The sequence below is a fragment of the Enoplosus armatus genome, chromosome 19 (assembly GCF_043641665.1).
Source record: "Enoplosus armatus isolate fEnoArm2 chromosome 19, fEnoArm2.hap1, whole genome shotgun sequence".
In the NCBI taxonomy this organism is placed as follows: domain Eukaryota; kingdom Metazoa; phylum Chordata; class Actinopteri; order Centrarchiformes; family Enoplosidae; genus Enoplosus; species Enoplosus armatus.
Window position 1 is genome coordinate 14,443,618 of NC_092198.1, and position 23,332 is coordinate 14,466,949.

General features: G+C 43.7%; 2 protein-coding genes across 2 annotated transcripts; both read left to right on the plus strand.

Moving 5' to 3' along the window:
* Positions 1-8,008: 8,008 nt before the first annotated feature.
* Positions 8,009-16,915, plus strand: prdm1c (PR domain containing 1c, with ZNF domain). The gene is made up of 7 exons (XM_070925772.1): positions 8,009-8,157; positions 9,579-9,836; positions 11,362-11,481; positions 12,484-12,736; positions 14,218-15,239; positions 15,413-15,541; positions 16,048-16,915. Exons 1-7 carry the CDS (start codon positions 8,131-8,133, stop codon positions 16,600-16,602), a joined length of 2,364 nt encoding a protein of 787 aa, XP_070781873.1. The 5' UTR covers positions 8,009-8,130; the 3' UTR covers positions 16,603-16,915.
* Positions 16,916-18,114: 1,199 nt separating this feature from the next.
* xkr5a (XK related 5a) lies at positions 18,115-22,485 on the plus strand. The gene is made up of 7 exons (XM_070926358.1): positions 18,115-18,247; positions 19,281-19,464; positions 19,633-19,817; positions 19,934-20,146; positions 20,408-20,577; positions 20,756-20,867; positions 21,539-22,485. Exons 1-7 carry the CDS (start codon positions 18,115-18,117, stop codon positions 22,483-22,485), a joined length of 1,944 nt encoding a protein of 647 aa, XP_070782459.1.
* Positions 22,486-23,332: the final 847 nt, after the last annotated feature.

Consider the following 23,332-nt stretch of genomic DNA (forward strand, 5'->3'; position numbering starts at 1 on the left):
TCATTGATGTTGTCACTGAGTGGCTGTAAAGTCCCCTTTTTATAATGGACACCATTCCTGAGCAGTCGACTCAGACCATTTAAACACACTGTATTGTACTCCTGTTGTGCTCTTGCTCAATGAGAAAATTACAATAATGCACGGGGCTCTCTTCAACACGCAGTCCATGAATGCAACACATATATCTAAAAGGAGTAGATCGACTTCCTTATTCGTTTTTTCCAGAGAGTTAGATGAAAAGATCGATATGAAGCTACAGCCAGAAGACAACTAGCTTAGCTTAGCATAAAGACTGGAAGCAAGAGCTAGCCTGGCTCTGTCTAATGGTATCAATATTCTTATCTAACTCAGCAAAAAAAAAAAAAATTAAATGTATTACCCAAAATGCTGAACCATTTCTTGAAGCATTTTAAGTACTCATAGAGTGAACTTTACACTCTGTCTACATGATGCTGATAGTATTTTTGTCAATGAAAACTCTTCAGCTCTTTACCATCATGGTTGATGCAGTCATACTACTTTGCTGAACAGGTTTCACTTGATTTCTCGCTTGATAATGTCTATTTAAAAGGACGGAAAGACATTGGTGACACTCACACAAGACAAGGAATGTGTATGCATGAATACGCATTATACACAAGCACGTTACATTGTCTGTGTCTGTGTGTGCGTGTGTGTGTGTGTGTGTGTGTTTGAGAGAGAGAGAGAGAGAGAGAGAGAGAGAGAGAGAGAGAGAGAGAGAGAGAGAGAGAGAGAGAGAGAGAGAGTTAGGGGAAGCTCTACCCCGCACCAGAGTGTGACAGCATGGATCAGGTTCACCTCTGTTTGTTCAGCGGCCATCCAGAAATATGGCAGGAATCCGAGAACAGCAAGCTGCCAAAGGCTGAGTGAGCTGAATCAGCTAGCTGCTCCTGAGAGTCAGACAACCAGACATATACACAAACATTCTCAAAGGAAGAATATTATCAAACTCCCCAGTGTATGTCACCATTTCTTGTAATGTCAATAGTACCAGTTTAGCAGTACTAGTACTAGTTTTCATGTGAGACGTGAGAGAGAGTGTGTGTTTGTGTGAGTGAGTGTGTGTGTACAAGTTTGTGTGCATCCTTCCCGGATGATGCGTCTTACTGTTGGTCATTATTACAGTCTGCCTTAGTAATCAAGAGGAAGACAAAACAATGTGAGGAGCCGTTTAATACAGTCAGGTGTGGCTCCTGGGGGTCTGACACTTCCTCAGCTGTGCAGCTACCTACCTTAAGAAGGCAGTCAATCTGGTTTTCAGAAGGAAAACCTCTTTTTTCTTTTTTAAATGAGGACAAAGTTTCCAATTGACTGTAATTCTGCAACTCACATGTATTTGAGAAAAGTTGAGCTGGTAAAAAGTAAAAAGGCATGTGTTTTAAGAGCAATAATTATATGACTTGTTCCGTGGACAATTTTAAAGTGTAGTCTCTGCAGTGTTTGCTACTATAAACGTCCGTTAAAAGAAATACCAGAAATGTTACATCTCTATTAGTAATCCGTTGAGAATGGCTCATAAACAGGACTCATAGAACTGAAAGCAAGCGTGGGAAAAAGGACAAAACACTTAACTCGAGACCAAATACCCCAAAAGGATTTTGTTTTGTTTTGTTTTTACAGTATGATGAAATCAACAGTCAACCGCAGTGGTTTGACTTCTCAGAGCAGGACAGTGGTCCCGTTTAGCAACCAACTGTGTGCTTACATGTGAAATAATCTTATTGAAATGAACTTGAATATTCACTGGCATATTGCACATAACCAATACAGTATGTGAACTTCATTTTCATATTTCTCCAAATTAGTGAGAAACCCCAAAAAAGAGATTTAAAACAGTCAAGTTGTTGTCAAACATGTTTTCAATCTGTGATAAACTACAGATAATGTAGGATTATTACGACGGTTGACAAAGCAAACAGGAACCTGATGGTCATAGCATTTTATAAAGTGGTGGAGTGTAACATTTACAGTACAGTGCATTTACCCAGGTACTGTACTTAAGTACAATTTTGACATAGTTGTACTTTACTTGAGTATTTCCATTCTATGGATAATTCCCTGTAATTCCCCTCTCAGAGGGAAATATTGTACTTTTTACACTCCTATGTTCAACTGACACTTATAATTACTTTTTAAAGACACATGATGCAGTACTATACTACTAATCTACCCAGTACTACCTCAAATTGGCTCCATAATGACGAACTACAACATTACACTACAACATTAAAATGCTCTTACATGTATTTGTTAGTGATAAAAACAATATAATATTCTAAAATAATGTAATACAGTGAAAAGAGCCATTCTGCGTAATGAGTACTTTTACTTAATACTTTAAGCACATTTTACAGATAATATATCTGAACTTCAGCTACATTTTGAATTCAGGGCTTTAGCTTGTAATGGAGTACTTTCAGACCATGGTATCTCTACTTTTACTTAAGGGAAGGATCTAAGTACTTCTTCCATCAATGATCTTATATGAAACAGCAAGGACCCTAAACAAGAGACAGACAGAATACCGGAAACAGGCAACATCAGCTGCCTGCGAACGCCAGACCAAAACCAGTCACAGCATGGATTGGGAAAGAGTCAAACTCATCATCCAGGAGTCACTTATCATAATCTCGGATCTTTATTGTCCATCACAAGGAAATGTAAATGTGTTGTTAATAACAACGTGTGTGATAATAAAAACAAACACAGGATGTTAGAAACATGTCTGAAAGGTAAATTGCATGGTTGTCACATTCATAGCATGCAGAACTGCTTGTGTAAGAATAACCACAATGAACAGATGCACCTAACCACAAATGCGGTTATTGTTACATGGAAATCATTATTCCAATAATGTTGCAATGATCTTTTTTTGTTTTCCATTTACGGTCATTATAACTGATTACCACAGCAGGGTTAGTCAGCAGCTGCTCATCCAGTTGATCCAGATGGAGGTTTGTGAACATGGGAGAGACAGAAATGACACATGGCAAATGTTCCAGACTGGAATATGTTTCAATTACACTGCAGACCATTCAACCTGACACCAGGACAGCCATGCAATTGTATGTTAAGCAACGTCTTTCTTTCAGATTCTGAGCACACAACTCATTTTCAAGTGTGAAGCTTCCAGTACGCTCTACCGAAAATGATTATCAATCAAAGGGGATAATGCTTGATTTTGATTTATCTAATCTAAAACCTGAAGAGGTGGTGTAGGTCTCAAAATGAAACCAAACTACAAAAAAATAATATCTAAGGTGACTGACTTGATTACATTTGCTGGCGTTAGATTCACATTATACAGGTTTTACATTTAAATGCAAATCCTTTCTTGGCCCCCTGGAAATACTGTCTGTGCAGCTGTGCACTGACCCTGGGTCCATGTGTGTATATGGGCATGCATGTGTCCTTGTTGGACATTATCTGTCATTCACAGGTTATAGACGTCTACACTGTGAGTCAGCTGAGTACAGTGATGGTGTTGTCTCCTCATCTCTGTGGGTGGTTTTGTCAGGATTTGAAAAGACATCTGCTGTGAAGCCCAGTAGCATTCCTCTTAGCCCTGAAACCACGATAATAACCCTTAGCCTGTCAACAGGGGATCATCCACCGGTTGAGGGGAGATGGTTGGTGGACTAGGTGGGTGGTGGCTGTGGTGCAGTGCTGACATTTATTCACATTCACAACTGAAAACAGGAGGGAAAAGAAGATGGAGAAAGACAAGTTGCGTCTGTTTTTCTGTTCAATGCATTCATTAAGTACATATTGCTCCTGTCATGTCAATGAAGCATATCTGACTTTAGTCGAACTGTCAAAGACCGGAGGAAATGCATGTACGTATGAGTGATTTCTCAACCACAACCTGAATAGAGTGCAGAGAAATGCATGGTAAAGGAAATCACTTTAAGCAACATGAAATGGACGGGGAGGAAGACGAGGCTGACAAGCTGGTAACAGCACAGCATGGCAGGGAAAAAGTGAGGGTGACATGGGTGAGAGTACAGGGCTGTGACAACAAGATAGCTGTGATAGAATGTGAAATATTTCTCCTCGAGTTAGCCATAAAACTTTAGAAAAGGCAAAGGTTGAGGCTGCATCACACCGTTCAGCTGTAATGGGTCAGCCATCTCTGCCAAAGATCATTGTCCTCATCCTCGGAGGAGGTGACAGGGAAGGAGTGGTCGCTGCGAGAAATGACCCTAGGCAGGTACAAGCTCAAGCATGGAAATTACAGGGCTTAAGATACCTGTGCCATTTACAGGGGCCCTAAAGGCACCCTTAGCCTGTGTACAAGCAGCTCTCTGTATTTACATTTACATTTACTGTTAGTAACTGTATGTTCTGCCTACTGTAAAATGAAGATTTTCCTTTCCCCAACCCAACATGCAAAAAATATATTCTCTGTTGACATTCTGTTGATGTCTAGCCATACAGATCGCTTTGGATTTATCTGCCCAATTTTTGAGATATTCCTCTCTGAGATTTCGGCCTTCACCCTAGCGCAATGGAGGTGTGTGGAATTTCTTCATGGCGTTTACTTCGTTTCAACTATTCAACAGCAACCACATCTTTTTTTCCATAAAGAATATTGTCCTCACTACCCACAGAGCACTCTGTGGATTACAATTTTCTGAGGGACTATTTCTTGGGAAAGTAGTTCCACTGAAACCTGCCGACAGTGAGGTCTGTGGATCATTCAGAGTTACAGGCACATCATCTCTATTGTAAATATATATAAATAAAGGTATTTTTTTAAATGTTGTGAGCACCTCATAAGAAAGTCCACTCAACTTTATAATCCTGGGGTAAAGGCAGTAATCTCAGGTAACTCAAAACATGGACAGGTCACACCAAAACTATTTGTATGGCTGGATATCACTTGGAGTAAGTGAGAAAATGTGGGGTTTTTTCTTGACACCATGTAACCTCTGAGGTAAGAAATAGCACATACATTCTCTAACTACTGAAAAGTTGAATTCATGAGCAATGCACTCTTGCTCAAGTCAATTACCATTAGCCACCACCGACTGTGGTAGCTAATATATTTGTGGTAGCTAATTTTTTATTTTTTCAAACTTAGATAGATATGGTTGTGTAATTCATGTTACTGAGTCAGTTCACTGACAATACAACTTTTGTGCTACTATTACGGTGTGTTCAGACAGAACAGATTGCATTATGAAGTCGATGTAAAGATGCAATTAGACATAAATTTGCCCGAGGCAGCACAAAGTGACCAAAAGACAGGTCAGAGCGAGTTCAAAATGTTTCAGTTGCAGCTAAAAATTCAGGTGTATTCCTACGCTTTTTGAATCTGCTCCATAAGCATACAGGCATGAGAGGGAAAAGGAGATGGACCGGAGTAAAATAAAAGAGAGTCCTGAGTTCACTCGGATCCCGATCTGAACACAAACACACAACAAACACACTCCCACAAACATGGCCTATGTACGTTGCTAGCAAATATACAGCTAACATCTGTACACTTGGTACATTGGCAGTTTGGGGCAAACAAGTTTGCACACACACATTTACACTACGTCTCAATATTTAATCTGACCTGTGTTTCATGCCACCTTTCTTTTCTGTCACTTTCTACAATGCTACCTAGAGCTGTCTGTCAGTGAGCTTGTTCTTCTTGTCCTACATACAAATAAATCACATTTCCTTGCACTTCTTTTTGAGTCATTTTCATGTCTCCATAAGCCTTCTCATCATCCTGTCATTTTAAGAATGTCCTGTCAAATATCAGGTAGTCAACTACGAACTAACCCCATACATGCCCACGCTCCAAAACAGACATTCTGAGTGCAATTTCAGGCCTCTACACAACTCACGGACGAGAAGTCCATGTTGTCATTATGTGAATTACTCACACAACACATATGAGTAATAGATGTAGTAAAGAGACGCTTCAGATAGAGAGACATTACAGAGGAAGAGGAGGAGGTGGAGGAGAGGAGAGCTGAATAGAAGGTGATGAATGAGATGACTGAAGGCATAGAGAAAGGGCGAAACAGCGAGAGAGAAGTGGATTTTAAATTACATGGTGGCTCATGTCAGCAGCCGTAATTAGTAGCTTGGTCAGGTGTGATGAGTGGGACAGGAAGCATAAAAAGAAGGACAAAACACCACAGAAACGAAGGAGAGTCTATGAGGAACACAATCCACATGGCAATGCAATATGAACTTCCCTGAAGTAGAGAAAGTGAATCAGGACAGTGTGCATTGCAAACGCACCTATGAATAGAAGTAAGCTCACGGACAGACGCATACAAGGCTGTTGTTCACAGCGTGTCGCGTGTCAAGCGCGTGGATGATGAGTCTGAAAATTCAGACAATTCTTAAACTGGCTGGCAGCCTGCCAAGTCAAACGTTGACTTTGGAAAAAAGAACAAGAGGAAAGCAGACCGGGGTGAAAGCTGGGCTACAGATAAACTTACAGCATGACACAAGTATCAGCACATTCTGGATCTCACCCCCACTGAGCAGTACAGAGGAACAGCTGGACACAACTCTCCTGAAAGGGAAAACACAGGATAAAACTGTTCCTGCGTGCACCAGAAAACACACTCTTCAGAGCGTTCCATTCGTTTATTTGTACTTTAAGTGTCAGTTTCATGTCGCAGCCTCCTGCACTTCTCAGTAGCTGAGCACTTTGTTGTAGAATAGCTTTTAATTGGGAAATTAAACACATTTCAGCCAGAGCTGCAACAATTAGTCAATAGAGAGAAAATTAATCAGCAACTAATTTTATACTTTATGTCATTTTCAAACAAAAAGGGCCAAACATTTGATAATCCCAGGCTGTCAAAATGTGAGAATTTGCTCTGCTTTTCTTGGTCTTACATTAGAGTAAATTTAATATTTTGAGCTGTTGATGATATTTGATGACATGTATGAGCATAATTTGATGCTCTAGGATATTGTGATGTTTTATCGACCAAACAATTAATTGAGAAAATAATCAATGACAAAAATAATCATTAGTTGCAGCTCTAATCTTAACCAGAAGTTGTTGTCATCTATACTGTATTTGTTGATTTACAAGAAACTGAAAAAGTTCTTGCTAAACTCCTTTTTGTGGCAGATGTTCCAAGATTGCACAGTTATCATTCCAAGTATTACTCTGACAAAAAGAAAGTATCTGTATCAGGGAGTCAAACAGGCTACACTCAAACACAGAGTGGAAATATTTCGGTGTGCAGCTGTTGCTGTGATGAAGAGTTGGATATTGAATTTCTTCATTTTCAAGAAGTGTCACTTTACTAACAGCATTAAAGTCATTTTTAAACTGACCATCTAATTAAACCGCAGAACACGCAAGAAGTTATGGTGTTATTAAGTTATTTTTGCCAAATTATTATGGAAAATTAAGTGTCAAAATTGAGAGTTGTTCTTTCAGGAACTGTCCTCATGTATTATGGTGTACTACATTTAATCCTGTACGCAAACAAGCTCTCCTATGACATATTAGAAGCATCTTATATTGACATCTTTAAAAAAACTTTCCAAATCTTGCTTCACACTACGCAAACACCAGAATGATCTCATCTCCTCTGTGCTGTGTCCTCGACTTCCGAACACAACACAGGTATGCCTAAAGATGGAGTGGGTGACTGTCAGAAAATGAAGATGTATTTGTCTGATCCGGACATAGCTGTGTGACAGCCACTGCACCCCCCTGGAGAAAGCCTCACACCCCAGGGCAAGAGAGTGACACACACACACACACACACACACACACACACACACACACACACACACACACACACACACACACACACACACAAACACTCTCCAAGGAGGAGTCATGGGGCAAAGGGGAGGAGGGGGAGGGAGCACAAGAGGAAAAGGGAGTGTGTTTCTCTCTCTCTCTTTCTCTCTCTCTGTCTAAACCTCACACACCTTCCCTCCTCCCATGTAAGAAGCAAGAGAAAGAGTCACACACTCGAGTGTTCAGTCGCGCAGTCAGTCGCACACAGGTACACAGGATACTGAGGTTGGGTGAGAGACCGAGAGAGAGAGGACAAGAGACAGAGAACAGCCACTTGTTGCTCGTAGACACTCAAGCTTTCAAGGAGGGCACTGACATTGGCCTGCCTTATGTGTGGCTCCTCTCAAGGCTTCACAGTAAGTGTACAATATCCTTCTCAAATCATGTCATTGATATAATGTATAAATGAGCTTGTGCTGATCATTCTACATGATTTACCGTCATGAGTTGGAGTTAATCTTTCATTTATTATGTTATTTTTTCATTTATTTTATTGCATTACGACATTGTCCGGCGAAACGTCGCGCCAAAGTGCGGCAAAGACTGCTTTCTAGAGTCAACCTGTTACATGTAGTCCCGCGAGCCACAGCTGTGAGCCTTTGACTCATGTCTCGTTTTTCAGAATATATTTTATGCTGTGTCCCTGGGTTCGGTGGTTTCGGATTGAGCTGTCACACTTGTGACACTCATTCCGAGTCAGCTGTGGTGACACACTTCAGAGAAAAATAAGGTGAAACGACGAAATCTCATCTCTCTGTACTTTTATTTGCATTCCTTTTTTTTAGAATAAATTGAAATATTTTGTTATTGCAGCATATGTGCCACTATTGCAAATATAAGTCAGATTACTGTGAGTTTTGAAGGAAAAAATTGGAATGGCAGACTTTCCATTTAAGGCTAACTAAAGATTTGTTTATACGTAATTGTGTAGGATTTTTTTCAGTTAAGTTGTGAGTTGAGTTTGGTCTCACCTCAGGAGGGAACATAAGTCAGATGAGCGCTTACCAAATATTACTAATCACAGACCTTATCTATCAGTATCCCAGGGGCAAACTGATAAGGATGAAAAAGGAAGTTTGGAGAGAGAGCACATCGGAGCATTGTATTTTAATCACAGGTCTTCTATCTTCTTCTCTTTCACTCTTCACTATTTCACCCTTTCAGGCCATCAGTCGGGGCACTTTTGTCAGGTGAGCTGAGGTGCCCAACAACAATCTTCCTGAGATGGGATAGACAGAAAGAAAGAGAGTTTAGACCTGGCTGAGAGCCAAGCCCCAGTCAGTTCAGAGGAAGTCTGGTCGATTCACTGGGAGCACTAATTTCCTTGTGAAAGTGGTCCTGCTCCGGGGCTGACGTGCACCGGAACCTCCCTTATAGCCCAGGGGTTGTGATTTGGAGAGTCACAGGATGTATGGGACAGTGGGGGCAATGGGGCAGCAAGCACGAAGGTTCCACTTTGAAGTTTGTTTGTCCGGTAGTAGCAGTTGATGGGAAAGTTAGATTCTCTGCCACTTCTCCTCCTCCTCCTCCTCAACATCCCCAACTTGCCGCTGCCTCCTCTGTGTCACATCTCGTACTCTGGGGTCTAATTTTAGCTCCATTCAAAACTTGACTTCCCTCGGCTGTTGTTTGTATTGTTCGTGTTTTTCCCTTAAATTATGACATAAAAGGAAAAAGGTAAAAGGTGTCTATCCCATGGCCAGAATCCTCTTTTTTTTTTTTTTTTTTTAGAAACAACGGACATTTGACAACATGTCTCCCTCCTTCCTTTCTACAGGCCTCCTCCTCTCAGTGCACCACGGCCATGTTAACCTCAGAAAGGTCACTGCAAAGCTCGAGGATCATCACAGCAGTGATGCGAGAGACACAGGATGTAGACATGACAACATGGAGCGAGGCAGACTTTGAGGAGAAGTGTACTTATATCGTGAAGGACCAACCTCTGGAGGAAGAGTCCGAAAAAAACAGCAGGACACAAGCTGAGAGATCCTTACCCAGAAACCTGGCCCTGAAACGCTGCCTCAACTCTTCAGAGGTACGCAGCAGAGCAGGCCTTCCTTGTTTGTGTGTTAAAAAAAGTGTGAAAGTGGAGTTTCAAAGAGATGTTTCCATCCCTTTTCAAAAACCAAAGCAGGAAAATAACGCATAAAAACAATCAAATCAAATCCCTAATACATCTAAATGGTATGTAAGCATGTGCTGTAGGTGTTTATGTTTTGTGTAACCGCCGACTCTTTGCGTCACTCCAACATCCTTCCATCCACTCATCCATCCTCTGGCGGGAAGTACTTGACATGTTGTTGTCTAATTTCAGCCTTTCCTCTCTGCTATGTTTGTGTTGAGGCAAAGACGGAGAAAGGCAAGCCCCTCAGCACACAGCCTGAGGTCTCTATGATTAGTAGCTGCCTCAGATTCCCAAACCTTTGTCCCAGGACACAATAACACCGTAAAGCAGAGCACCAGCACTGGCACCCACCTTATGGATAACACGATAAACAATCTTCCAAATTAAGTGTGTGTTACAGTGATTTAAAGTGGAGGATAGTTTACGTTTAACTGGATGGACAAGGGCTGGGAAACCGAAGGCAGTGTGGTAAATACATGATAAAAGATTAACCCAGTGGACTATTCATGAAAAGGAAACATTAGGTTTCCTTATGCAAGATTAGGGTTGAGCCTCTGTAGATGAAAGATGGTAGTCAAGCGAGATCAGAGGAAGTAGCCTAGGCATCTGCAGCAAAAAGACCTGTACTACCACTTTGCCCTTCTAAAAAGGTCTGTCTGGAGTCTGGTTGACACCAAAGAGCAGGATACGTTACAGTAATCTGTGACACAAGGGCAACTCAAACGGAGCAGTCACACAAAGCCAATGAAAGCAAGGGTAAAACTAGCTGGATAAACTGGAGATAAACTCTATGGCTAAGCATGCTGTGGTTGATCCAGCTACATACACCATGCCAGTATTGCTCCAAGATGAAGGAGAGAATACATTACCATTGCTTTAGGGGATTTGAACACGGAGCTCAAGGTGCAGTTGACTGGCCGGGGTGTGCCCGTGACACCTTATACTCTCTTCCACACCCTGGAGGCTTGAGACAGAGGGGTGAGTTTCACACCTGGAGGTAGCAGAACAAGAGTAGTGGTGAAATTTTAATATGCCAGAGAAACTAAAGATAACCTGGGCAATTGGTTTATGAAATATTCAGCATGTGAAGGAACGAGCACATTCTGTCACAGCCTAGCAAAATTCTCATTTTCTCTGTGGAAGATTTGTCATGACAGCCAATATATAATAATAACAACTAATTGCTTGGCTGCTTATTTCCTTTTCCTGGAGATAGCAATTCTCAGGGGACAATTTTCCAGTGAATTGACCCGATCCTTTTTGTTAATCACCAAGAAACAAGCAGGGGACTGGAGAGTCAGATAAGGACTGTATTCCCAAGAATCTCATCCCTCTAATTATGTTTTTCAACTCTGAGTGCATCCGAGTGCTTGCTCAGGCCTCCAATTTGTGAGCCTCTGTTGTTTAATGATTTCATGCCCTCCTTGTCGAACAGGTGCTTGGGGTGACCAGTAAGGAGCTGATTCCTAAGGGGACACGTTTTGGCCCTCTGGTGGGGGAAAGCTACACCAACGAAACACTGCTAAAAGATGCTGACAGGAAGTACTTCTGGAGGGTAAGTGACCTGCATGTGAGTCTCTGGATTTGTGTACTTGCATGTAAAATTCATCTGTGCGTGTTTCAAACCGTTCACATCCTGTATCTCCATCTGCTGTGGCACAAGTTAGCAGTTGTGGTCAGTGTCTGACATCCTGTGAAAGTATGACTCTGTTTGCCAATGCTGGGGTATCTTTAAAAGCTGCCAGATCAGATGGGTTTAAATGTGCATGCACTGTATATGTGTGTATGCCAGTTCCCTGCATGGCTGTCTGAGGTCACACACACACAGCTGTTTGGTTTCAGTGACGCAGCGGTTCTCCTCTCTCTCCGCTTCTCTCGGCAGTGGTATCACTGCCAGTAAATACACCATACACATGTCCGCGCTTCTCCAGACTCACAAAGTCTCACACTGACTAAGCAAGGAAGTGGCTTTGAGCCTGAGAACTGTTATGTTACAAATCAGCCGCATCAGGACATCTTCCATTACACACAAGCGTCTGTGTGATTGTACAGTTTAGAGTCAGCAACCTTGAAATCATGCAAGCCCAACCAAAGCTTGCAACAGCCATAACACAGACAATCTGTTAACATTACGGCCATGATTCAGGCGAGAGCACGGCTTCAAAGAGCAGATAGCATAAAGAGCAGTTTTATAGGCCTACGGAGAGGGAGGGACAACTCTTTAAATTAGCTTTATTTGAATTGATTTTTAAAAAGGTCAGCAGATGCAGCGATGATTCCACCACAAAGGCGATAGGTGAGAGTATTAGTGGGCGAGATAGTATACCCAAATACTACAATCCAGTCATACAGTGAAATTTTTGTTCAGTGTTTCGTAATTCTAGATGACTTGTGTGCAACGAGCATGGGCAGTACTGATCTCAGCTGAAAGAACAATCAGTATTTACCATAAAGGCGTCAGGAAACCGGTCACATGATGGTTTCACATGATGTTGTTTGTCATCATCAACTGAATTATCTCTCGTCTTGTTGTCCCTATGGTTCTCTCACACTGTAGGTCTTCTCGGAGGGGCATTTACACCACATCCTGGATGGTCTGAATGAGGAGCGGAGCAACTGGATGCGCTACGTCAACCCAGCCTGTGCCGTGGAGGAGCAGAACCTGGTTGCGTGCCAGAGCGGCTTGGACATCTACTTCTACACCATCAAACCACTTCAGCCGGGCCAGGAGCTTCTGGTGTGGTACTGCCCTGAATTTGCCCAGCGCTGTAACTACCCTCCACTGGGCCAGCTGGCTATTGACAAGGCTGGTAAGTGTGCGAGTCCATTTAGGACGGTACAAGGACTGAGTGTTCCTGAGTTAACAGGGACCATTCTTGTGCCCACGCTTTTAGACATATCTGCTGTGTTCTGTCATTGTGGAGTAAGGAGTAAGGCTCCCAATCAAAGCGCCAGCCGACTGACACACTCTTTGTATTGGTGTTTAAGAAGTTACTCAGTCACACCCACTGCCCTTTTGTTAACGCAGGACACAAAGGAGATGAGTAGAGTCCTGAAAGCAGAGAGGGTCTGTCTCCAGGTATAGCCATAGTACCTGAGTAAGATGAGACCAATGTCAGGACTTTAGGCAATGTTTCAGTTTCCCTTTTTCAAGTCCACATAGAAACACAGCTGGCGGCTCTTTGACACACAAAGCATTTGGCTGTCATTCACAAACACAAAGAGCACACATGCTAGCACAGAGAGAGAGACCACATGCACACACCAAAACACTCATTTACACGCACGCTCACACACAAGAGGCTGCCTCAGGTGCTGACAGCATTCTGGCACGACTCCTCTTATTTATTTGCCTCTTAAGGAGGAAGAGAGGTAGGAAGCGCTCCAGTGACTACTTGAACTTCCTGACAAGGCGACCCGCTGACAGACTGATGTCTCACTGAGTGTCGGCTGTTTGTTTGCTGAGAGGGGGAAGGGTAACACAGGGGAGCACACAGTAGATAAGGGTTGCTCTGTGTTTGTGTGGGTTGATGTTAATTGTGACTGAGAGTAGGTGAAATGTACATGCATACTTCTGTATTTTGTCTTCCTCTGTTTGTCAGCCCGTGTCCTTTGTATATTCTGGAGTAAGTCAGTTAAGCAGAATCTCTCCTCGTGACTGCCTCGGTATAAAGTGGGAGGATTTGCTCGGATTAAATCCAGATTTGGATCCAGATTTCATAAACCTGACCTGTGTGTAGAATTCAGTGGAAAATAAATATTATGAAGTCACTTATTCAGTCAGTTGATGTGTTATGACAAGTATATTTTCCACTACATCCAGCGCATTTTATGGTTATTTATGTCTGGGTGAAATCTGTGGTTCATCAGTCTCTTTAAGATGAAAAGTAGTTTCTTATCCTGTGTATCCTGTCCTGCTTCTGGTGGAAAATACCTACAACTGGCCAGCACGCTAATGCAAATAACATACTGTACCCACTAACTCCGTGCTATCTGTATCCTGATCAGGCACCTATTGTTTCACATGTGGTGTCGACTTTCATAGAGAGCCAGGGCAAGTCTGGGAGACAGTGCAGAGACAGGCACACACACCTGATAAAGACACTCATGGTTATACTAATCTTTAAAGCACAGAGCAACAGGTCAGACTGAAAGTAAAGATACACAGTGATTTCAACAAGGAACTCGTGTGCATGATCACGTTAATGTCATGGGTGTATGTGTCACTCAACTGAGTGATGATATTCACCAGTTTCTGATGTCATTTCTCTATTGTTTATTTTTCCCACAGAACAGAGTCAAGCTCAGGAGATGACAACAGGGAAACGAGGACACAGCGTCTCTGAAATCCTCAGAGACGAGCCTTCCAAATCCCTAACTACCTGCCCCAGACGTCTGGACAGTCCTTTGTCTCAGACCAACCTCTTACCAGGTTTTCCCCTGTGCCCTCGTGTTGTCTACCCAATCCAGCCCCACTCAGAATCTATCCATGGCCATCGATATGCAACTCTACCGTCTCTGCCATCCTGTAGCCCTCCAGTTGCCAAAAGGCCAGCTCTGCATAGTCCTGTCCCCTCCAGTTTGCACTTCACCTTTCAGCACAGTAAAGGGCCTGTTATGGCCAAACCTTACCAAGACCATGACCGAGTTCATCCTGCTCTGAGGCATGCTCCCTATCTACTGCCTCACTACTCACTTGGCCTTAACAGCATTCTACCTCATTCATACCCAGTCTACAGTGATCAACTGAAAACTCACTTAACACTCTCATCTCATTTACTGCCTTTTGACGGCTATGAACACTTTCTCCATCCTCTGGCCAACAGACACAAAGACTTGTCACTTGCACTATCCAACACCAAACAAGACCTCATTCTTTCACCAACCAGTGAGCCCAAAGACAACAAGGACCTCATATCCAAAAGGACAAACTACCTCAGGATCCCCACAGATGACCTCAGAGATTTCAAACACTCTCCTCCCAGCAAGGTGCACGCAGACCTCACTATACCTGCCACATCCAGTGCTTCATCCATGGCCACCTCGCAGAGTCGCAGAGCACTGCCCTCTCTTGCACCTGGAGGATGCTCACCACCAGTGGGCATGGCTGCCTTTTCAGACTGCCTCCCTTCCAAACCCACCTCTGCCACTCAGAGCAATACTGAGGATGCAATGGACCTCAGGAAGACCCAACGTGGTGGACAGTTTATTGGCTACAAGACCCTGTCTTACCCCCTCACCAGGCAGAATGGAAAGATCCGGTATGAGTGCAACGTCTGTGGAAAGGTCTTTGGGCAGCTGTCCAACCTCAAGGTTAGTTCCTCTTCATCACATTAGTAAAGCATGGTGGCTAGCCACCAGCTAAATACAGTGCCTGTAAACTTTTAAAGTGGCTAGAGAATATCAGAATTTACCAGCCACCATGGTTTCTTGAGTTTGACAGAATAAATACATGTCAATACTCATCTCTGACATGCTGTCCTCAGGTCCATCTGCGAGTGCACAGTGGAGAGCGTCCCTTCAGGTGTCAGACCTGCAATAAGAACTTCACTCAGCTGGCCCACCTGCAGAAACACTACCTGGTTCACACGGGAGAGAAGCCTCATGAATGCAAGGTAAGAAATAGTTCGGCATTTTGGGAAAGATTTGTACCAGTCTCACATCTGTATGGTACATATGTAGTTGGAGCCAGCACTCAGTTAGCTTAGCTTAGCATAAAGACTGGAAAACATAGAGAAACAGCTAGCCTGGCTCTGTCCAAAGGTAACAAAATACGGCTACCAGTACATCTAAAGCTCACTCGTTATATCTTGTTTGTTCAAGCCATACAAAAATGTAAGTGTAAAAACAGCAATTCACTGTTTTACATTTGGCTATGTGTTTGATTATTTCTTGGCCTTCTCTGCTGATTGCCTGGGAACTGCTCCTGGCCAGCACATAACCCCGCATAAAATCACAACTAGATGTTTTTACATTACAACAAAGGATGTATAACTATTGCTTTATTGTCCATAAATCATTCTCAAAGTTGGTTTTCATTACATTACAGAATCAAAATTAGTGGCAATAACTGATGTGACTGATTAAAAACCATATTCTCCTTGGCTTTGTTTTGACACAGGTGTGCCATAAGCGATTCAGTAGTACTAGTAACTTGAAGACCCACCAGCGGCTACACTCAGGTGAGAGGCCTTACCAGTGCAAGCTCTGCCCGGCCCGCTTTACACAATTTGTCCACCTCAAGCTCCACAAACGCCTCCACACGGGAGAGCGACCTCACAGGTGTCCTCGCTGCCCCTGTGCCTATCTCCACTACTGCAGCCTCCAGGTGCACCTCCAAGGCTTCTGCCCTCTCTCACCCTCTGCCTCCCACAGGCACTTGCCAGAGGAGCTGCACCGAATCAACTCTGAGATTGAGAGGTTTGACGTGAGCGAGGCGGCAGAGCAGCTCGAGGCCATGGCTGCAGAGGCCGAGGTGGACAAGGGGAATGTTCTTGACCTAATAAAGAAGATGGAGATTCATATCTCTGGCCACCAGGGTGGCACCAGAGAGGAGACTGAGCTGAACATCTACAAAGCAAAGGAGTGTTCTGCCGTTCAGCTGCATCACGGCAGCCCTCTACCTCTACATCCAACCAGCATCAAGCTGGAGTCAGGCTGCATATCAGAGCCCTAAGACAGCCTTGCTAATCCAGCCATATAATCCTTACAGGTCAACTCAGCAGCTGTCTGTTACTGCCCTATTTGAAGTAAAGCCTTATCTCGATCACGAATTGCCTTGCCTATACTCTAAAGAGGCTGTAGCGTGTGAAGAATCAAGACTTTACCAGCATGGCCTGGACTTCATTGATTTAATGTATACATCTTTGTTAATTTATTCAGTTGCTAACATTAATCTAAAATGTGTAAAAACAGAGATGTGTGACATTTTCTGCCATGTGTTTTGTATCTCCAGAATATTTTCATGGAACAACAACTAAACATGTGATTGTGCATAAACAAAGTTTGCGTGTATTTGTGGTTTCAATGTGTGAGACTGAGTGTTTCTGCATGCGTGTCCTAATTACAGTAACAATTACTGTACAGGCATGACTATGTAGTGATCTAAGCGCTGAAGTGATAACACAGAGGAAAGCTCAGTTGTTTATACTTGCCTTTGTGTGTGTAGTGTGCTGATGTGGGGAGTTGGTGACGTAGGTAAACATCCTGTTATGAGTCTTGGGATATTCACCACCAGTAAGTGTCAACCCTTCACCCTGGAAAAAACAACACACAGCAAAAATATCTTCTCTATCAATAAGATCCGCTTGCTAATTTTGTACACGCACTTCCATATTTTAGTTTCAGTATTAATCGGCTGACAGACAGTACACCCACAACAAATGACTCTACAGTTCATTCCGATATATAAAAACACATTGCATTATTGCTGAGTGGCTAGCAAACTGCAAAAGAATAAGACAAACATTTACCAACCATATATCTTAGAAAAATGCAGGAATGCTGCACAGACCCATAAAAATATCACAACACATTGTTGCAGGCCAGACATGCTCTGTGAGTTTCTGTGCAGCAGCGTTCTGTGATCCTCAGATTACAACTCACAAAGGGTGTCAGGTGGCGTTTTGTTCAAAGAGGCCATCAAATGATGAGACAACTTACAACTTACAGAGCATGCATCTTCAACGCTGAGGACACACTCCTGCCTACCAGCTGCTCTACAGCTGACCCCCGGCTATGGAAGAATGGAAGAAGGATGTCCCAACAGGGATCAATAAAATCATATCACTTATCAATTGCTTAATAATTCTTAACACATAAAACACATAAACCCTGCAAACTCTGGGTTGCCTCTGGCCCGTAAGGGGAGGAAATTAAAACTCTGATCAACAAGTATCGATAGGAAAAGTCGTATATAAGTAAATATATGTATAAGTAATGTAATAAGATATGCCTCCAATGAAGCATTAGGGCATTTAAGATCGGAGGTGGTCAGCGGTGGAGGGAGGTGAGCTGTGTACAGTCACCGGGCAGGTCGGTAAAATGATGTCCCTTTAAAACCACGCAGTGACGTCAGATATTTTTGACGGGGGGCAGGCAGCGGGAGAAGAAGGGAGCGGATGTACCCAGGGTGAAGGATGCCCAGGATAATGTCCCCGGTTTACTCACTCTCCCACCTATCCGTATCATGATAAACGCTGCTGGGGCGGTGGCCCGCAGGATGCCGTCGGCGGCCCGGCGGAGCGGATGCTGGATAGCGTGCTGCCAGGCGGTCCTGCTCGGCGTGTCGGCGCTGGTTATCGTGGCCGAACGGAGCGCTCGTAAGTGGGCATAGAATTCCCCGCCCTAGCGGGCTGCTAACGTTAGTATGCTGATGTGGGCTGAAAGTGAATATGAAAGCAGGGCAGGGGGATGTTGAGTATGTGTGGAGTATTTTCGTTGGCTTTAATGAATGAAAGAAGCTGTTGCTCAGCCATGATGCTTCGTGCTGGAGCTTTCCCAGCAGCAGCTCAGGTTAGACACAGTCGTTTCTGCTGAAATGGCAAACCTAGCTAGTTTTGTCTTTCCATTAAACATCGGCATTGCTTAGCCCAGCTGGGTTGGCCAAACTGGGGCCCCAAAACCACCAGGGGTCATTCAGCAGGGTCACAGAGCCGTAAATGATTACATTTAACAATTAACCTCCACAATAAAAGGCTGTCCTTGATACCCATAGGAATAAAAGTCAAGCTCCAAAACATGTATTATTAAATATGTTATTATTGTCGTTATTACTAATGTTATTATATTTCAATGAATGCACATCTGAAGTCTGTATTGAAAACAGTGTGCAGCACTGTCAGGTGTGATGATTCCCTGACTAAGCAGATCAATGGGGCAAGGGCAGGACACAGGAGAGACGAGGTGACTGGATATGTACAGTGTGACTTTGCCTTCAGCAGGTATACCATTCCCAGAAGATAAAAATACTGTGCTGCTGCATGGACTCCACACTGCAGTCAGCCTGTCACAGAACAATGAGGCATTAGTTAAAATGGTCAATATAGAGAGAAGCACTTTCTGGTCCTCCTCATTATTTTCACAATGCAAGATGTCTTATTTAACTAAACTACAAATAATTGCAGGCTGTGTCAAAGCCAGGAGTCAGACTATTTTATTAAGGACCCTGCTGGCCTCTGCAATTCTCAATAAATCCTCCCGCACATTCTGTGCTGGGTTTTATGTGCTGTTTCATTTTCATGACTTTATGGTAATTCAGACTGTATTTAATGAAAACATATCCCACTTGACATAACACAAAATACGTATGCCACCTGGCATCTGCGTGTCTGTGTTTGTGTGTGCATGTGTTAGTGATCTACTGTATAGGGTTTTACCTTTGGAATGAGGAGACGCAGTGGGCAGGCCTCACTCTCGGCCTCTTTCTACCGGGGACGGCGGTCCAGTTGCTAAGTATGAAATGGTACTATGATGACGGTGATGACAGGCGATGCTACCTCTCTGTCATACACATACTGCACTTGGGCATCTTCAAAAGGTAAGTTCTTTGCAACTCCAGGTATTATATTACAAAATAATGCACTATTTGCAATACAGAAGAACACAGAAAAAAATCTATTTATATCAATCTGTCATTGAAACCTTCACCAGGAGGTTACTGTGTGTCACTTCTCTGGTATCTGTCTCTGTCTCCCTCTTCTGGCAGGTTATGGGACTGCATGAGGTCTGTGTTGCGCATGCAGGACTCGGTCGCCGAGCTCGGAGCTGCTGTCATGCAGCAGGCAGATGTTGCTGCTCTTTGGCTACTGGAGGCCCTCGTCCTCACACTGCCTCAGAGTCTGCTGCAGGCATATATCGTGGTGTCCACTGATGTGGGCATCATGTCCCCAGGTAAACTGATCTTAGCATGAATTATTGACTCTACATCTTGTTTGTGGCATGTCATGTGTTCAAGACAAGTGTCTGAATATTTTTTTCATACTTCCTCCTTCTGTTTTTATCGACAGTGGCCTATTGCTGTGGTCTGTGTGTGCTGTCTATTTCCTGGGCTCTGGTGCTGTACAGCAGAGCCTGCTGTCTGATACGACCGGGCCACCTGGCCATGCCTCCGGCAGCCCTGCTGTGCCAGCTGGTGTGGAGGGCGGGCATGCTGGGTGCAAGGGTGACTTGCCTCATGTTTTTTGCCAGGGTCTTTAACTGGTGGGTCTGTGGAGTAGCAGGTGAGCAGCAAGCTCCGTGGGCTTTTGTGTGTGTAAATCTGACACCATTCAGAGGAAGAGAAAGGGTGCAATTAAATGATAATAAATTATTGCAGCATATTAACATAGTACACAAACGATTTGTATTAGTTTACACTGAAGTTATGCAGCATGTCCTCTTTATCCAGTTTTTCACTTGCTTCACTGCATCAGCTTGATACACTGCATATGGATCCCCTATTGTGCTTGTATCTCCTAGTCTATTTTTACGTTGACCTCCAGGTTTCCACTGGCTCACGGCCTCCTTCTGGCTGGTATCACAGCAACCAGACATCTGCACTGGCCCCTGGTGTTGGCGTGCCTTTAATGGCATCATGGGGCTCGTCCACGTCTTCCTCTTCCTCAACGTCAAAGATGGACCCTCGCGCCTCCGCATGGCCAGTTTTTATGCTGTAAGGCTTTTGATGAAATTGCTGTTTCTCATTTTGTTTTCGTTGTGTTTGATTCTGTACAGCTGCACACACACAGGCAGATAGTTTGCATTGTCATCCTCACCTCTGCGTCCTCAGCTTACAGTGACGTAAAGCTGTCTGCAAATGACTGATGGTGTGACCTTCTCTCCTCCTTCAGTTCATGCTGGTGGAGAACGCCACTCTGCTGCTGGCTGCCTCCGACTTCCTTAGCGAAGCATCATGGGACAGCATGACCCTTCCCACTACTGTGCTGTGTAGCTTTCTCCTCGGTGAGTCACTCTCTATCTGCGCTCCCTTTGTTTTGGAACAGATTTGTCTCAGATGTTTTGATGTTCTGTGCTTATAATTAGACTAGTGTCAAAACGTCAAATAGTTTCTGTGGTATCTGAGTAATACAACCCCAGTGGTGATTCAAATGGGTTAAAAGTAATTCCACATACGACAACACAGCAATCTGTATTATTGCATTGCAAATAGTAATTGCCCTTTAAGTGCTACTTGTTAAATAACTGATGATGTGGCACAAATTTACCATCCTAACAAAGATCTTACGCACAAGATATTCATATGCAGGGTTTTCTGCTATTGTCATTTTGAGTTGAACATAATTAAAACAGTGAACTGTAGGTACCAAATGATAGGATACCAAAAAAACAAGTGAAGTGAGAAGGTTAAATGTTGGTAAATTCTATGTAGTTACTGTACTTGTCTGGGAAGTCCATACCCAACACCGGAATTTAATTTAGGCAAAGCCAGGGTGGATGCAGTGTCCCCGGCTGCAGGCCTACATTGGGATTTGGATAGTAAAGCGTGTGTGTTTTTTCTTCAAAGTTCTTGCGGTTGTAGGAATTGATTAAATATTTAGATTATAGAGTATACTAGTATACCAAAACATACTGAGTGTACTAAAATCAACTTTTTCCTGTTCCCTGCTTCCCAGGCGCTACCTCTCTTGTCCTATATTACCGGTTCCTCCACCCCAAGTCAACAGAGATCTCCCAGGGTGCGATCCACAACCACATGGGCAGCACGTGTATAGAAGGAGGGGAGTCCTCCTTCTCTCTCGGGGACAAAAGCCTGCCCGCTCCCTCCATTCAAAACCATGGCAGCTTCTCCCTCTCAGGTGTGGCTGGCTCTCTGCTGGAGCACCCAGGAACCTGTGGGGGCAGGCCTAACAGCTCCTGCCCTTGCTACCACCACCACTGGCTCTTAATCCGGCTGGCTCTGAAAACAGGAGACTTGGGGAAGATCAACAGAGCGTATGGGGCCGGCGGTGCAGCAGCCATACTGGACATGGAGGAGTACAACCAAGAGTTTAAGAGTAACGAGGGCATCACTATCACAGCAGGAGGCAGCTGTGGCGGCGTCTCCACCTCTGAGTCTCAGGGGAAAGGCCTGGCACCTCTCTCGGACTGCAAAGACGAGTTCCAGAGCGTGAGCGAACCCACATCAACCGAACAACCTGAAGAAGAGGATGACAGTCTGGAAATGGAGAGCCCGCTGGAGTCGCCCACATCAGATTTCAAACGTAGCTCACCAGAGGGCAAGTCTGTGTTTGGAGACAGTCCGGAGCCGTACTTCTGCCCTACAGAATCAAGTTCAACCTTATATTTCAGCGCTGATCCTCAGTCTCCCAGCAGTGCCAGTAACCCCCGTTTGGACCGGGACATTGGGGGTCTGGAACAGGGGGTGCGCCTCAACTCAATCCCCAGCGATCCAGCCCTTCACAGAGATATACGTGGGCTCATGGGCCGGGTTGGGCCACGTTGTACTTCCACTCCTAAATTGGACTCTGGAGTGCTGGACTCCCCATCTAGTGTCCCTCATCTCACAGGTCCCAGGAGGCAGCTCATAATGTCCCGAAGAGATGAAGAAGATATCTTCTAGCTTTGTCAAGACAGAATCAGGGAACAGTAACTTGCCCAACATTAATTGAGTACACCAGCTTTTTGGAAGGCTGCTTTTTCCATCTGCTCAATTTCACCTCTTTATGTCTATATATTCAGTACACTGTGGGGCACAGTATATGCAACAATTTTGGGATTATGCTAAGACAGCCTGTGCTCTTCTCAAATCATAAACTATTTTCTAGTATTGCTTTGTTGAAATGTGGGACACACAGGGGTGAAACCTTGAGCAGTGTTTTCATCAGACATGGCAAAGATAAGTAAAGAGCTAATTGGCCACAAAGGTGGTGTATGGAGTTCAGACACACCTTCTACCTGACATCCATTTGTTCAATTCTTCTGGCAGCCATTAATTTAAGCCTCAAGCATCACACTGTGCAAAAAAGACTGGCTCTGCCAGATTGTAATTATCTGTAATTAAACCATGAGTTATATCAAAACATCATGACAAATATGCAGCTGTTGTATGATTTCGGACAACTGATAATCTCTATATTACATACTGAACCTTCTGTTATTCACGTTAATAATTGCCAGCCGTTATAAGAATATAGAAATGATTCCTCGATCTAAAAGGGACAGGAGTGTCTGACCTCTGAAACTTTACCATCTCAGCGTAAGCCAGAGTTTTGTTGGCTTCTTAAAAGCACAAGTATCTGTAAAATACGTTTATTGGTGTGATTTTTTTGTTATTCCCATTTTAAAAAAATCCCAGATCCCCTCAGAGAACATTATACTGTATTTTTTGTATAATCATGTCCACTGGCATTGCTTTGAGCAGGGCTAGTATGTCAACTTGGCAAAACTGTGTTTGATGTTTTAACTTT

What these genes read in the sequence shown, in the direction of transcription:
- xkr5a (XM_070926358.1), top strand. Translation starts at nt 18,115, where the DNA reads ATGATAAACGCTGCTGGGGCGGTGGCCCGCAGGATGCCGTCGGCGGCC. An exon ending in CACTTGGGCATCTTCAAAAG is followed by an intron (nt 19,465 to 19,632) that starts GTAAGTTCTTTG and finishes CTCTTCTGGCAG; the next exon opens with GTTATGGGACTGCATGAGGT. An exon ending in GCATGGCCAGTTTTTATGCT is followed by an intron (nt 20,578 to 20,755) that starts GTAAGGCTTTTG and finishes CTCCTCCTTCAG; the next exon opens with TTCATGCTGGTGGAGAACGC.
- prdm1c (XM_070925772.1), top strand. Translation starts at nt 8,131, where the DNA reads ATGTGTGGCTCCTCTCAAGGCTTCACA. An exon ending in GCTCCTCTCAAGGCTTCACA is followed by an intron (nt 8,158 to 9,578) that starts GTAAGTGTACAA and finishes TCCTTTCTACAG; the next exon opens with GCCTCCTCCTCTCAGTGCAC. An exon ending in ACAGGAAGTACTTCTGGAGG is followed by an intron (nt 11,482 to 12,483) that starts GTAAGTGACCTG and finishes CTCACACTGTAG; the next exon opens with GTCTTCTCGGAGGGGCATTT.